At 53.9% G+C, this 12,290-nt stretch overlaps 1 protein-coding gene across 1 annotated transcript; it reads right to left on the bottom strand.

Moving 5' to 3' along the window:
• Positions 1-2,295: 2,295 nt before the first annotated feature.
• Positions 2,296-10,492, bottom strand: LOC105498207 (ADAM metallopeptidase with thrombospondin type 1 motif 4). The gene is made up of 9 exons (XM_011770161.3): positions 9,302-10,492; positions 7,849-8,172; positions 7,463-7,595; positions 6,767-6,937; positions 5,236-5,522; positions 4,941-5,127; positions 4,518-4,693; positions 3,369-3,544; positions 2,296-2,869 (listed from the first exon to the last, which is right to left on the bottom strand). The coding sequence occupies exons 1-9, from the start codon at positions 9,932-9,934 to the stop codon at positions 2,443-2,445; spliced, it is 2,514 nt and encodes an 837-aa protein (XP_011768463.2). The 5' UTR covers positions 9,935-10,492; the 3' UTR covers positions 2,296-2,442.
• Positions 10,493-12,290: the final 1,798 nt, after the last annotated feature.

The raw sequence follows: 12,290 nt of genomic DNA, 5'->3' as shown, positions 1-12,290 counted from the left end.
CAAACCACGTCCTGTTTTTTTGTTTTTGTTTTGAGACGGAGTCTTGCTCTGTTGCCCAGGCTAGAGTGCAGTGGTGCGATCTCGGCTCACTGCAAGCTCCGCCTCCCAGGTTCACACCATTCTCCTGCCTCAGTCTCCCGAGTACCTGGGACTACAGGCACTCGTCACCACGCCCGGCTAATTTTTTTTTGTATTTTTAGTAGACACGGGGTTTTACCATGTTAGCCAGGATGGTCTCAATCTCCTGACCTTGTGATCTGCCCACCTCGGCCTCCCCAGGTGTTGGGATTACACGTGTGAGCCACCGTGCCCGGCTGTTTTTGTTTTATGAAATTTTATTATAATCTCACATCTTCTAGACATTCTGCTGAGTTTATACTGGCAGATTCTGGAGACCCCATTCCATCTTCAGGTAGTCACAGGGGTAACCTCTCACATGGCCATGGCTATAACCTTTACTATTTTGAAAATATTCTAGCATTTGTTCCCAGAACAACTCTGTGGGAGTAGATACTATTAGTCCCATATGAGCAATCTAAGGCTTAGCATCAGTGACTTACCCAACACCACTCAGCTAATAAGATGCCGAGCCCCAAATCGAATCCAGACCCGCTGGCTCCCACTCCAGTGCTCTTTCTACTGTTGTGAAACCCAGACCCCTCAACTATCACCCTTATTACTAAGTACTCATTTGTGTTGATGCAGTTGTTCTTGTTATCTGTTCTTGTCATCCTGCACCTTCATGTTCTTGTCAATTGTATTTGTAGCCATGTGTTTACTATGTCTCCTTCCTGTGATTGGGAACCTCCAGAGGTGAGGGATGAAATTTTCCTTTCTCTGTTGGTCCCTCAGAACCCAGGATAGGGGTCTGCCAACAAAAGGAACAGACCCTGAGGATAAAGGCAGGCACCATGGATGTGGATCTTTGCCACCTTCAAGTGCATATAGAGAGTGGATGTGGACAGATATTTGATAATAGTAAGTAACAGCGCTGCCATTTGTTAAGCACTTACTAGATGCTGAGCATTATGCTAGTTCTTTATTTACATTATTTAATCCTCACAACAAACTTCTAAGGGAGGTCTTATTATTGGCAAATGAGAAATCTAATGCTCAGAGACATGGAGTTAGGATGCAACCACATCTGTCTGACTCCAAAAGGATCATATAAATAGCAGAATTCAATTTAGATTTTAAAAATATGTACCGGGCGTGGTGACTCACACCTGTAATCCCAGCACTTTGGGAGGCCGAGGCAGGTGGATTAGCTGAGGTCAGGAGTTCAAGAGCAGCCTGGCCACATGGCGAAACCCTGTCTCTACTAAAAATACAAAAATTAGCTGGGCATGGCCGGGCGCAGTGGCTCACACCTGTAATCCCAGCACTTTGGGAGACGAAGGCAGGTGGATCAACTGAGGTCAGGAGTTCGAGACCAGGCTGGCCAACATGGTGAAACCCCGTCTCTACTAAAAATACAAAAATTAGCCGAGCATGGTGGTGGGTGACTGTAATCTCAGCTACTTGGGAGGCTGAGGCAGGAGAATTGCTGGAACCCGGGTGGCGGAGGTTGCAGTGGGCTGAAATCACGCCATTGCACTCCAGCCCTGGTGACAACAGCGAGACTCTGTCTTAAAAAAAAAAAAAAAATTAGCCAGGGCGTAGTGGCGGAAGCCTGTAATCCCAGCTACTTAGGAGGCTGAGGCATGAGAATCACTTGAACCTGGGAGGCGGAGGATGCAGTGAGCCGAGACTGTGCCATTGCACTCCAGCCTGGGCGACAGAGGGAGATTCTGTCTCAAAAAAAAAAAAAAAGAAAGAAAGAAAGAAAAAAAAAGATAATCCCTCACTCCCTGAAGGCCCACCCTACTACCCTTTTCTTTTCCCAAAAAATAAAATTCAGGAAGAGGAAAGCAGAACAGGTTGTACCTCATACATAAGCACACACACATTTTCACACACACACACACACACACACACACACACACACACACACACACACGCGCCACTTATACCTATCATCACCACCCTGGATTTCCTAGCCCCAGGGTGAGGGCTATGAGGGGTCAGGGGTCAGGTTCCCCTGGACCCTAGTCCTTGTTCCCTTCCCTGGTGCTAAATAAAAGTGAATAAATACTAAATAAATACAACTGGGGCCCAGGCCCACCCTGCCTTCCCCCTCCCTCCTGTGACCCGCAGGGCAGGGGGGGCAGTTTAGATGGAGGGCTGTCTGTCAGCCCCTTCCATCCACTAACCCGTCACTGCCTCCCAGGGCAGGAAACCAGGGCAGGGCCAGCCTGCACATTAGGGTGAGAGGAGGGGCAGGTCTCACGCCCGCAGCCCCTCCCCACTGAGTCTTAGCATGAGGCAGCAACAGAAGCTCTCTCTTTCTCCCAGCTAAGTCCGAGGCCCCGGTGCCCAGAAAGGGCAGCCGGGATAGTGAGGTTATTTCCTGCCCGCCCAGGGGCGCCGCCGAAGGATCTCCAGAATCTGTGCTCTTCGGTGCAGCCAGTCCTGGGGAGTGGGGCGTGGTATTGAAGGGGTTGGCCGTGGCACAAAGAAGCTGTATCGGAGGCGTGCATCCTGGGGGTTGCCAGCCACTAGGACTTGCAGTGTCAAAGGCTGGGCCAGTGGCCCATGGCCTGACAGTGTCTCTGAGGCTGCAGTGGCTCCGCTGTAGCGCAAGCTGACTGCCCCAGGTAGTACCACATCTGTGGGGGAGGGCATCAGTGTGTATTCACCATTGAGGGCATAGGAGCCATCTGGCAGCTTCAGGGCCAAGTAGATGCTCCGGTGGCCAGGGTTTCCCTGCTGCCGGACAAGAATGTGGGTGGCCCCTGCGGGGATAGTGACCACACTGTTGTATCCGTACCTGTGTGGAAGGAGTAGATGGAGAGCTCAGGATCACCTGAATCCCCTCAGCTTTCTGAGCTGTGTTTATGTGACTGCATGTGTGTACATGTGTAGATGGTTGTCACCCCTATCCTATATGAGCTGTTCAGTCTGGATCAGAGCTACATGCACATGTGCCCTTTTGCCTCTTCTCTCTGGACCTTTACACCCACTGCCCCCTTATTGAGGTGCCCTTCCAAGTCCCACTTCCTTGGTACCTGTCTAATTCCTACCCTCCTTCTGAGACTCAGCTCAGAGGTCACCTCCAAGGAAGCCTTCCCTGATGTCCACAAGGGCACTCACAACACCCTGTTCCGACCTCGGATGAACACATGGGACACTTCACTGTAGCTGCCTACTCATCTATCTCCCGCTAGACTGTGAGCTCTTTGAGAGTAGAAACAGTGCTGAGTTCCCCTCTGCATCCCCAGGACCCAGAATGTCCAGGAAGGTAGAGGGAGGAATGACGGTGAAAGAACCTGAATTTTTTGAAAGAGCCTGACTGCTTGCTGCAGCCAGAACCGTCCCCTCCGCACACCATGCACTTGTCAAACTTCTTCTTGGAGCCAATGATGCGGTCACAGCCAGCATGGATGCAGCGGCCCTGGACACAGACCGAGGAGCTGTCCGGGGAACAGGGGGTCCCATCTACCACCTGAGGAGAAGAGAAAGAACAATGCCGAAGGTTCCTCCTAAGTCAAGAGGGGTTGGTTGGTAAGTCAAACAAGACCCATGTCCCATCAGGGAAGGGATGTCGGAAAAGTTGGATGAAGTAGGGGATGTAGATGGGTGAGTGCCAGGCACCATGTGGGTGATAATCATAACAATAATAATTATTATCACATATAACATCTAGCCAGCATTTTCAGAGCACTGAGTATGAATCACATAGCATGCTAAGTGTTTTACAAACACAAACGTAAATCTCACCACCACTATTTGAGGTTTTTAGGGATGGAACGTTGAGGTTTAGAAAGGTTAAGGAACCTGTCCAAAAGCCACACAAATGGCAAGCAGAGGAGCCAAGATGGGAAGTGCAGGTCTGTCTGGTCCTAGCACCAAGCCCTAAACCTTCATGGCACTGTCCCTAAATGGACGCTAGAGGGCAACCAGCCTGTAGAAATTCTCAGGTTGGGGCGAAGGGAGCAAAATGCTCCTAGGGCTTGTTTTTCTTTGTGCAGCCTTCAACCCACCACCCTATCACAGAGACGGAGTGTAGGGACTTCAGTCATCTCCAGAAGGCCTGTCCATTGAGGGCTGGCTGTCCAGGAGCTGAATGAGGCCAACACTATAATTTGACAGAGAAGCCCATGGAAGAGGGGTCAAGGACTTGCCCCAAAGGCCACACATTCCATTCTCACCAAATGCAGCACTAGAAGATGGGGAGTCAGAGGAAAATAAACCACAGGAAATAGGATAGGCTAGAGGGACCTACTGGCCAAGTATCTGGAGTCTGGGGCTTGTTTTCCTGATACCTATGTACAGATAAGTCTGAGTGGAATCCTGGACTGGGCTGGCATGGCTGTGGGAACAGGGTTACTTTGGGGGATCTTTGTCATCAGAAAGCAGAGGGAGCACGGGGCGGGGGTGTGACCATAGACAGGGCCTGGGGGTGTCCTGACCCTCACCCGTGGCTCCAGCACGTAGTAGTAGCCCAGTGCCCGGGCCTGGCAGGTGAGTTTGCACTGGTCTTGGGGGGCCACGCCTGTGTAGCGAGGAACCCAGTCCATGGGCCCTGGGAAGCTCTTGAAGAGGTCGGTGCGGTGGTTGTAGGCAGCACACTGTTCCTCGCGGAAGGTCAGGGCTGGAGGGGTAAAACAGTCAGAGCCCCTCCTTCCTCATATCACCCCACACCCCTCCACCCAGCCCCTGAGAGCTCTAGACAGCACAGCTCTGCTCTTCCCCACAGACGGCCAAGGACAATTCCCAGAGGTTAAAGGCACTCCCCACAACAGCAGGGGAATCAACACCCCCTTTGTCTTGCACTCAAGGGACAGTCCTTCCTGCTCTACTGTCCCCTCCCAAGGGCTCCCATCCCTGCTACTCCTCACCTGAGCCAGTTGGGCAGTCCTCAGTGTTGCAGGAGCGGAAGCGGGTGCGGCGGCCCTCACAGTACTTGCCACCATTCCGGGGGACAGGCCTAGTGCAGTCTCGGGAGGAGAACTGGACACCACCCCCACAGGTCCGAGAGCAGTCACCCCATGGTCCCCAGGGACCCCAGCCACCAGCCTGTGGAGTCTGCAAAGGCACAGAATGGAAGTGGGGCATAAGTGAACTCTCTCCCGGGCTTAGGGCTGGTCCCCACACCCCGGGGCCCTTTACCCCACCCCTGCCCTAGGATCTCACATTGAAGTCCTGGAGCTGGTCCATGTGGAGGCAGCGACCACCCATGCAGGCTTGTGCGGGCCCGCAGGGTGTGCCATCGGCCCAGGGCGAGTGTTTGGTCTGGCACATGGCATGGCCATTGAGGTGGCCAGAGCACCAGAGGGCAGCACAGGGCGGTGGCAGCTGTGGACAATGGCGTGAGTCGGGCCCGAAGGTCAGCTGGCACTGGCGGTCAGCATCATAGTCCTTGCCAGGGAAAGTCACGGGCAGATGCAATGGAGCCTCTGGTTTATCTAAGAGACAGTGCCCTGAGAAGGGGGTTGGGACACAAAGTTAGCAACGGGCTGAGGGGAGCATTCAGGATTGCCAGCAGAAAGCTTAGGCTCCCTGGGGCCTGATGGAGCCTATAAAAACAATCCTAGGACTATAAGAGAATTAAAAAATTTTTTAATTTATAATTTATATTTTAATTACTTATTTTATTTTATTTTTTTTTTCAGAGACAGAGTCTTGCTCTGTCACTCAGGCTGCAGTACAGTGGCATGATCATGGCTCACTACAGCCTCAAACTTCTGGGCTCAAGCAAACTTCCTGCCTTGGGCTCCTAAGTAGCTGGGATTACAGGCATGTGCCATGTCCAGCTAATTTTTTGGAATTTTTTGTTGCCATAAGGTCTTGCTATGTTGTCTAGGCTAATCTCAAACTCCTGGTCTCAAGCAATCCTCCCACCTCAGCCTCCCAAAGCATTGGGATTACAGGTGTAAGCCACTGTGCCTAGCCCTGTAAGAGGCTTTAATGGGCAACTATAATTTATTGGATGCTTATTATGTGATGAACATTGGCTAAATGCTTAAGCAGCATGTATTTAACCATGGCAAATACCTATGAGATAGGTACCACTATTATACTTATCTGACATATCAACTACAAACACAGAGAGGTGAAGTAACTTACAGTCACACATCTACACCTGCTTAAAGAACAGAATAAGAGGCCAGGCATGGTTGCTCAATGCCTGTAATCGCAGCACTTTGGAAGGCTGAGGTGGGAGGATTGCTTGAGCCTAAGAGTTCGAGACCAGCCCAGGCAACACAGTGAGACCTCATCTCTATTTTAAAAACAAACAAACAAAATGGAATAATGACAGGAACTCAGTTCTGCCTATTCTAACCAACTATAGAATACTTGAGTTTGCTTCTCATCAACATCTCTGCCTAGTGGCAGTCATCCTGCTATTCTTGCATACCTCACTGCGTGACAAGGTAATCACATCCTTCACAGCCAGCTCATTCCAGTGGTGGACAGTTCTGGCCCTCAGAAGGTCCGTTCTAATTCTACTGAGCCAAAATTCACCTCCTCTAGCTATGCTATTTATTCTGGGAGGAAGTGAGAACTACACAAAGACAGCAGCATTTCTCACCCCTTCCCACACTGCAGAGGAAGCACACTTGGGGGAGGCAATTTGGCCCATGCAGGATGCAGCAGAAGTGAGAGTGCCCTGGAGGACAGGAATTGAGTCCTACCCAGGGAAAGGTAAGTGCCATCTGCTTACCATAGCCATTGTCCAGGAAGTCAGTGATGAAGCGGGCACTGCAGGGGGACCAGGGCTCCTCAGGATCCACATGAGCCATCACAGGGGCCATGACATGGCGAGAGGTGCTCAAAGGCCCATTCAAACTGATGCATGGCTTGGAATTGTCATGGAGCATGTTGAAGACATGACCTGTGGGAGCAGAGGCCCTGATAGGATCTGAGGGTCCCTTCCTCATGCCCTGAGGGACTCCATCATAAATCTGGCTGCAGCTGTGGATGATCAAATCCATTCCCCACTCACCCTGCCCCCAGTCCCTTTCTTTCTGATACTCTCAGGGCTCCCAGTATGTAGCCCCATCTCTTTCTCTGTCTCCTCTTCCCCAAAATATACTCTGGGCCCCTCCCTATCCATTTTTCCTTATAGCCAACATTCCCAACTGTGACCCCACCCATTCCCTCTCTGACTTCCCCTCCAAATACACACACACACACACAGAGAGAAAGAGAGAGAGAGAGAGATCACAGTAGTTTCTACCAACTAATTTAATAGAAAAATGTAAATGTATGTCTACACCTGGAGCAGAGAGGAGTAATAGCCCTATACCTAGGCCTAGGGGAAGAATACCTTGGGGCCCCCATTAACACTGTGGTGAACTTAGTACCCCCTCCCCCACCTTCTCCTCCCTAATACCTTTCTCATCCACCCCCACTTTACCCAGTTCATGAGCTGCAGTGAAGGCCGACTGGAGCCCATCATCCTCCACGATAGCACAGCTCCGAGCCGGGTCACACACGGTGCCCACATCAGCCATACCCAGTGTGTCGCAAGTGGAGACTCCACACAGGTCCTGTGGAGAGGGATCATAGAAGGTGCATAGACAGCCAAGACACTTGGGTCCATTGGGTTGAGATCTAGATTCCTAGGGACCTGGGCACTGAGGACCCAGCACTGTCAGGGCCTAGGTAGCCACACATGGCAGTGTGGCTGGGGCAAGGCACCATGTCACACAACTCCAGGAATATCATTTGCATCATAGTCTATGTAGTGGTGCTTCTTAGAATTGTGCAGTGCATGGCCTGCGGTGCTGACTGGGGCCTCACCTGACGGGTAAACAGAATGGCTGTGTCAAAGTGGTCAGGGTCCGAGTCCTCAGGGGTGTTGAGGCCCCGCTGCCAGGCACAGAAGCTGCGCAGGGTCTGGGCAGCACTGGGCCCCACTTGGGGCCCCTCCTCGCCTGACCCCAGGATCACTAGCCGAGTCACCACCAAGCTGACAGGATTGCGGATGCTTGGGTGCTTGAAGGCCTTGGCCGCTGCTGCCATCACTGTTAGCAGGTAGCGCTTTAGCCCCGCACCGTGGAATGCGGCCATCTTGTCATCTGCTACCACCAGCGTCTCCACGAATCTACTCAATGAAGCAAAGCGCTGGAGAGAAAAAGGGAGAGGAAGAACCTGAAATAGCCTCTCAGACCCATGGCTTGGTCGATTCTGCAATCCCTCACTTCCTGGGTCTTGAACTCAGCATAGTCAGCTGCCCGCCCCCCACCTCCCCCCCACCCCCAACCCGGGATTCCTGACTCCTGGCGGGTCTTGGTTGGGCCCTTCCCCCAACACCAAATCCCAGGGCTTTTCTGGTAACTCTGAGGAGTCAGCAGCTGGTTCTAAGAAGGGGAGGAGAAGGGGACGCCACATCCCAGGGCTGCGGGAGCCCCAGAGGTGAGAGCCGCCTGGACTGCCGTCAAGAGGCACTTTGGGGTTCTCCAGGCCTGAGTGTGGCTGGGACCTATGGGACCAGGGCTAGAGGGCTGGGCTGCAACGTGTCTGCCCTGTGTGGTTGGAGGAACGATTCAGTCAGCAGCTAGGGCCAGGGCCAGAGCTCAGCGTGGCGGGTGTGGAGGGAGCGTCTGGTCTGGATTAAAGCTAGAGAGGGAGGAGGGAGGAGGGAAGGGAAGAAGCGGGAGACCAGGAGTGGGAGGGAGGAAAGGATGGAGCTTCAGGCAGCCTCGCAGTCCGGCCACAGTGTGGGAAGGGGATTGACCAGAAGGAGGTATGGGATACCCTCCCTCTCTCGCCACTCCTGCCCTAGTTTGCAGTTTGCCACAGTGATTTTAAAGGCAGCATCAGAAGCCAGACACCAAGCCCTAGGGCCTCAAATCTCACTCCTTTAGCTGGGGGTGAGGGATGAATATCAAATTTGGGGCAGAGAAAAGAGCCAAGGCCAAGGCGCTGTTAGGAGACCTTTACTGCTGGGGACTGTGCCAGTAGGAGATGCCATGGCCAGGAAGGGGTGGGGTGGGGAGGGGGAGCAGTTATTCCCAGCCCAGAGTCTCTGACCCACCTCTGAGAACCCTCGGTGGGTCTGGCTAGGAGAAGGGTGAAGGGGAGAGGCCTGAGCCTTACCAAGAAAGGAGGCTCATGGAAAGAGGAAAGGCAGGCAGAAGGGAGGGAAGCAGAATGGCCAGAAGTGGAAGTGGGTGGAGAGAGGGTGAATAGGGGTCAGTAGGACAGACATGGCGGGAGGACACCGCAGGACACAGACTCCAGGGCTGCCTACCTTGGCTCTTCGGGGTCTGGGGCTGGGGCTTCCAGGAGGAGCCTTGACGTTGCACATGGGACCTTGGCCGCTGGCAGGACTCTTCCGGCGTAGGATGTGAGCCCCAGGTCCCCCAGCGGAGTTAGGGGTGCCTCCCTCCAGGGGCTGGAGGTGGAGTTCAGCCCCCCGATACTGTAACACCCCTAACAGGGCTCCCCCATCCCAGTGCAGAGATGCCACCGACTCCGGATCTCCATTGATGGTGCCAGTCAGGTAGGTGCCAGGCTCTGCTCCACCCAGCAGCTCAGGCGCCTGGCCCAGGTACTGCACTGTCAGCCCCTCGACCTGCACGCCGGAGTCCTGCTCCAGCTCTAGTAGCAGCGTCTCCCCAAAGGCCTGCAAGCGGCACAACAGCCTGGCAGGGGCGCCCGAGCCAGGCAGGACGCTGCCGTTGAGCTTCTCTGGAAACACGATCTCCTCCTCCCGGGGGAGGGGGCTGGCCAGCCAGGCCGAGGGCAGGAGAGAGGCCAGCAGTAGCAGAAGCAGCCACACCAGCCAGGAGAGCGGCACAATGGGGAGCAGGAGGCAGGGTTGGGCTCCCCACAGCCAGCGCCCCGCCAAGCCCCTCCCGGGATGCGCGCCTGTCTGGGACATGGCACTGGTACTGGAGCTGGGAAGGACTGAGGCCGTCTGGGGCACCAAGTCCTCCACACCCTAGCTTTGGAAAGCTCCTCTCTGTTAGCCTGGGGGCTTGGACTCCTGCCAAGGTCAGAGGCAGTTTTCAGAAGGGCTGGGGACCTTTAAAGGAAATGGAGAAAACTTAGTCCTTGGGCTTGGGAGAGGCGCCCAGGGGTCTGGCTTCTCCAAACTCTCCTCCTGAGCCCTCCTTTCCTGAATCTTTGTCTTTCCCTGCCTGTGTCTTCTGCAGCTTCTCTGGCCTCTCCCTCTGTAGGAGGACTCTGTCTGGGCCGCTCTGTGCCTGCCCTGTCTCTGCCTTCTTCCGCTGTGCCTTTGTCTCTCTTTCCTCCTCTGTCTCTCTTGCGCCTATGTGTCTGTGGGTCTCCCTGTGGGTTCTCTCCAGCCTCTCTCCGCGCCAGCTCTTTTAAGCATGGTGAGCCTCTGCGATTGATTGGCTGATCTCTAAGCCACTCAGCTGAGCTCTGTCGGTGGGACTCAGATGGGTGTATCATCGCTTCCCAAAAAAATGGGACTTGCCCAGGGGAGGGGAATCTCTAGCAGTCGAATGGATAATAGGCACTGGGCCAGCTGATGACATAGCCTTTTCCCAAACTCCACAATCAGCCCTCAGCTGTCTCTTTCCCTTTTTGGTGGGACAGAGCCCCAGGAGACGCAGAGAGTGAGGGAAAGGGCCTGGCCAGCATGCACAGATAGGATCACGGTCCTGGGAGAATTTCTGCTCTTATAGTCTAACCTAGCATGGCCTCTCTTTTCTCAAGGCTCCCTCATGCTGCCCTTTGGCCCTAGTGGCTGGTTTCCAGGGCTGCGGGGACTGAGTGAACTGCCTGAGAAAAGAGGGTAGGGAACAGGTAAGGAGACATCAAGAGGGAAGAACAAAGAAAGGAGGTAACTTGACATGGCTCAGGATAGAACTGAGCAACTGGGAAGAGTAAAAGAGGCAGAGCAATGGGGGAGGCAAGGAGACAAGTGATCAGGGAGTTGACTGCCCAAAGGTAGGATGATCCTGCTTGGAATGAACGTACTGGAGGCGGCAGATGACAAGGCAGGAGGGGTTAACGACTTTTCCTTTTATAGGCTGATCTAGGGTGGCACCTCCTCTTTTCTAACGTCCCTTCTCTCCCTCAGGATCCCCCTTCCTGAGTTACCACTACCCACCCCCTCCAAAGCCCAGAACATCCATTCCGCCTCCGTTTCCCCCCAGGGTTCCCCCTCCCCACTTCCTGACTCCCCATTTCCCTGGCCCAGTTCCCAGTAGCTTCCCCCAGGCTTTTGGCCCTTCTCCTACCCACTCCCAACTGCCCTAAACCCTCCCCCAGCCTCAAGTCAGCCAGCCCCCAGCATAGGCAAGACTTGCTCTCAGGAACCCAGATTCATCCAGTATCAGTCTGGGGGAATCCCCACCTGGCTCCCACCACCCACCCCACCTTGCTCTGAGAACCCATTGGTTCCTGGAATATCTAGTAATCTTTTCTTTTTAATTGTCCCTGTGGCAGGGAGAGGGTGGAGGCAGCATTGTGCTTATAGGGAAATTAGGGTACTGGGAGAAATCCATTGCCTGGGGTGAGAGAGTGGCTGGGGAGGAAGAGGTGGTGTTAGGGAAGGAAGCAAATTATTCCTTTGACTTTGGATAGGAGGGAACTCGCAAAAGAGGTCTTGGGTGTGAACTCTCAAGGCAAGGAAGGGTTCAGAAGTAGGGGCAATTTCTGCTCACCCCATCCTCTGGCTGCTTGTTTCCCCAGGAAATCCCCAGGAAGGAGAGTGCAGTCAGCAGTCCCTTTCCTTTCCCAGAAGTGGACCACCTCCTACTGCCTCTATTCCCCTATTAACTCTGCTTTGTCACCTCCTGTCCCCCGCATATCATATCCGTCAGAATACTTCCTTTCCCCCTCCCTTCCTGCTCAGGTCGGTAATACCTGCCCTGGTGCCTGTCACTTCCTGGATCACCCACCCCCTTGTGACTGCCAGACCCACCTCTTGACCCACCACTTGCCTGACCCTGGTTCTAAGCCAAGGGGGCCAGGACTAGAGGAGTCAGACGAGGGATGGGAGACCAGAAGGGGCAGGGGCAAGAGGAGCTATCACCAGAGAACTCTACTGCCCCTTTCCACTCCCCTATTTGAGATGAAGACAAAGGGGGTGACTAAGCAGTGAAAGACAAAGGGCTTTAGAGTGGCTGCAGCAGTGTGTGTGGGGGTGTTGGCAGCCGGGAGAAGGCACAAAAGCTGCAGTGTCCTAGGCAGCCCCTCAGGAGCCCCCACGCCAGTCCCAGCTCAAGCTGCCCCCAGGGCCAAGCAACCCAGAGTCTATCCTG

The sequence above is a fragment of the Macaca nemestrina genome, chromosome 1 (assembly GCF_043159975.1).
Source record: "Macaca nemestrina isolate mMacNem1 chromosome 1, mMacNem.hap1, whole genome shotgun sequence".
NCBI classification, from domain to species: Eukaryota; Metazoa; Chordata; class Mammalia; order Primates; family Cercopithecidae; genus Macaca; species Macaca nemestrina.
This window is presented reverse-complemented; position numbering and strand designations above follow the sequence as displayed.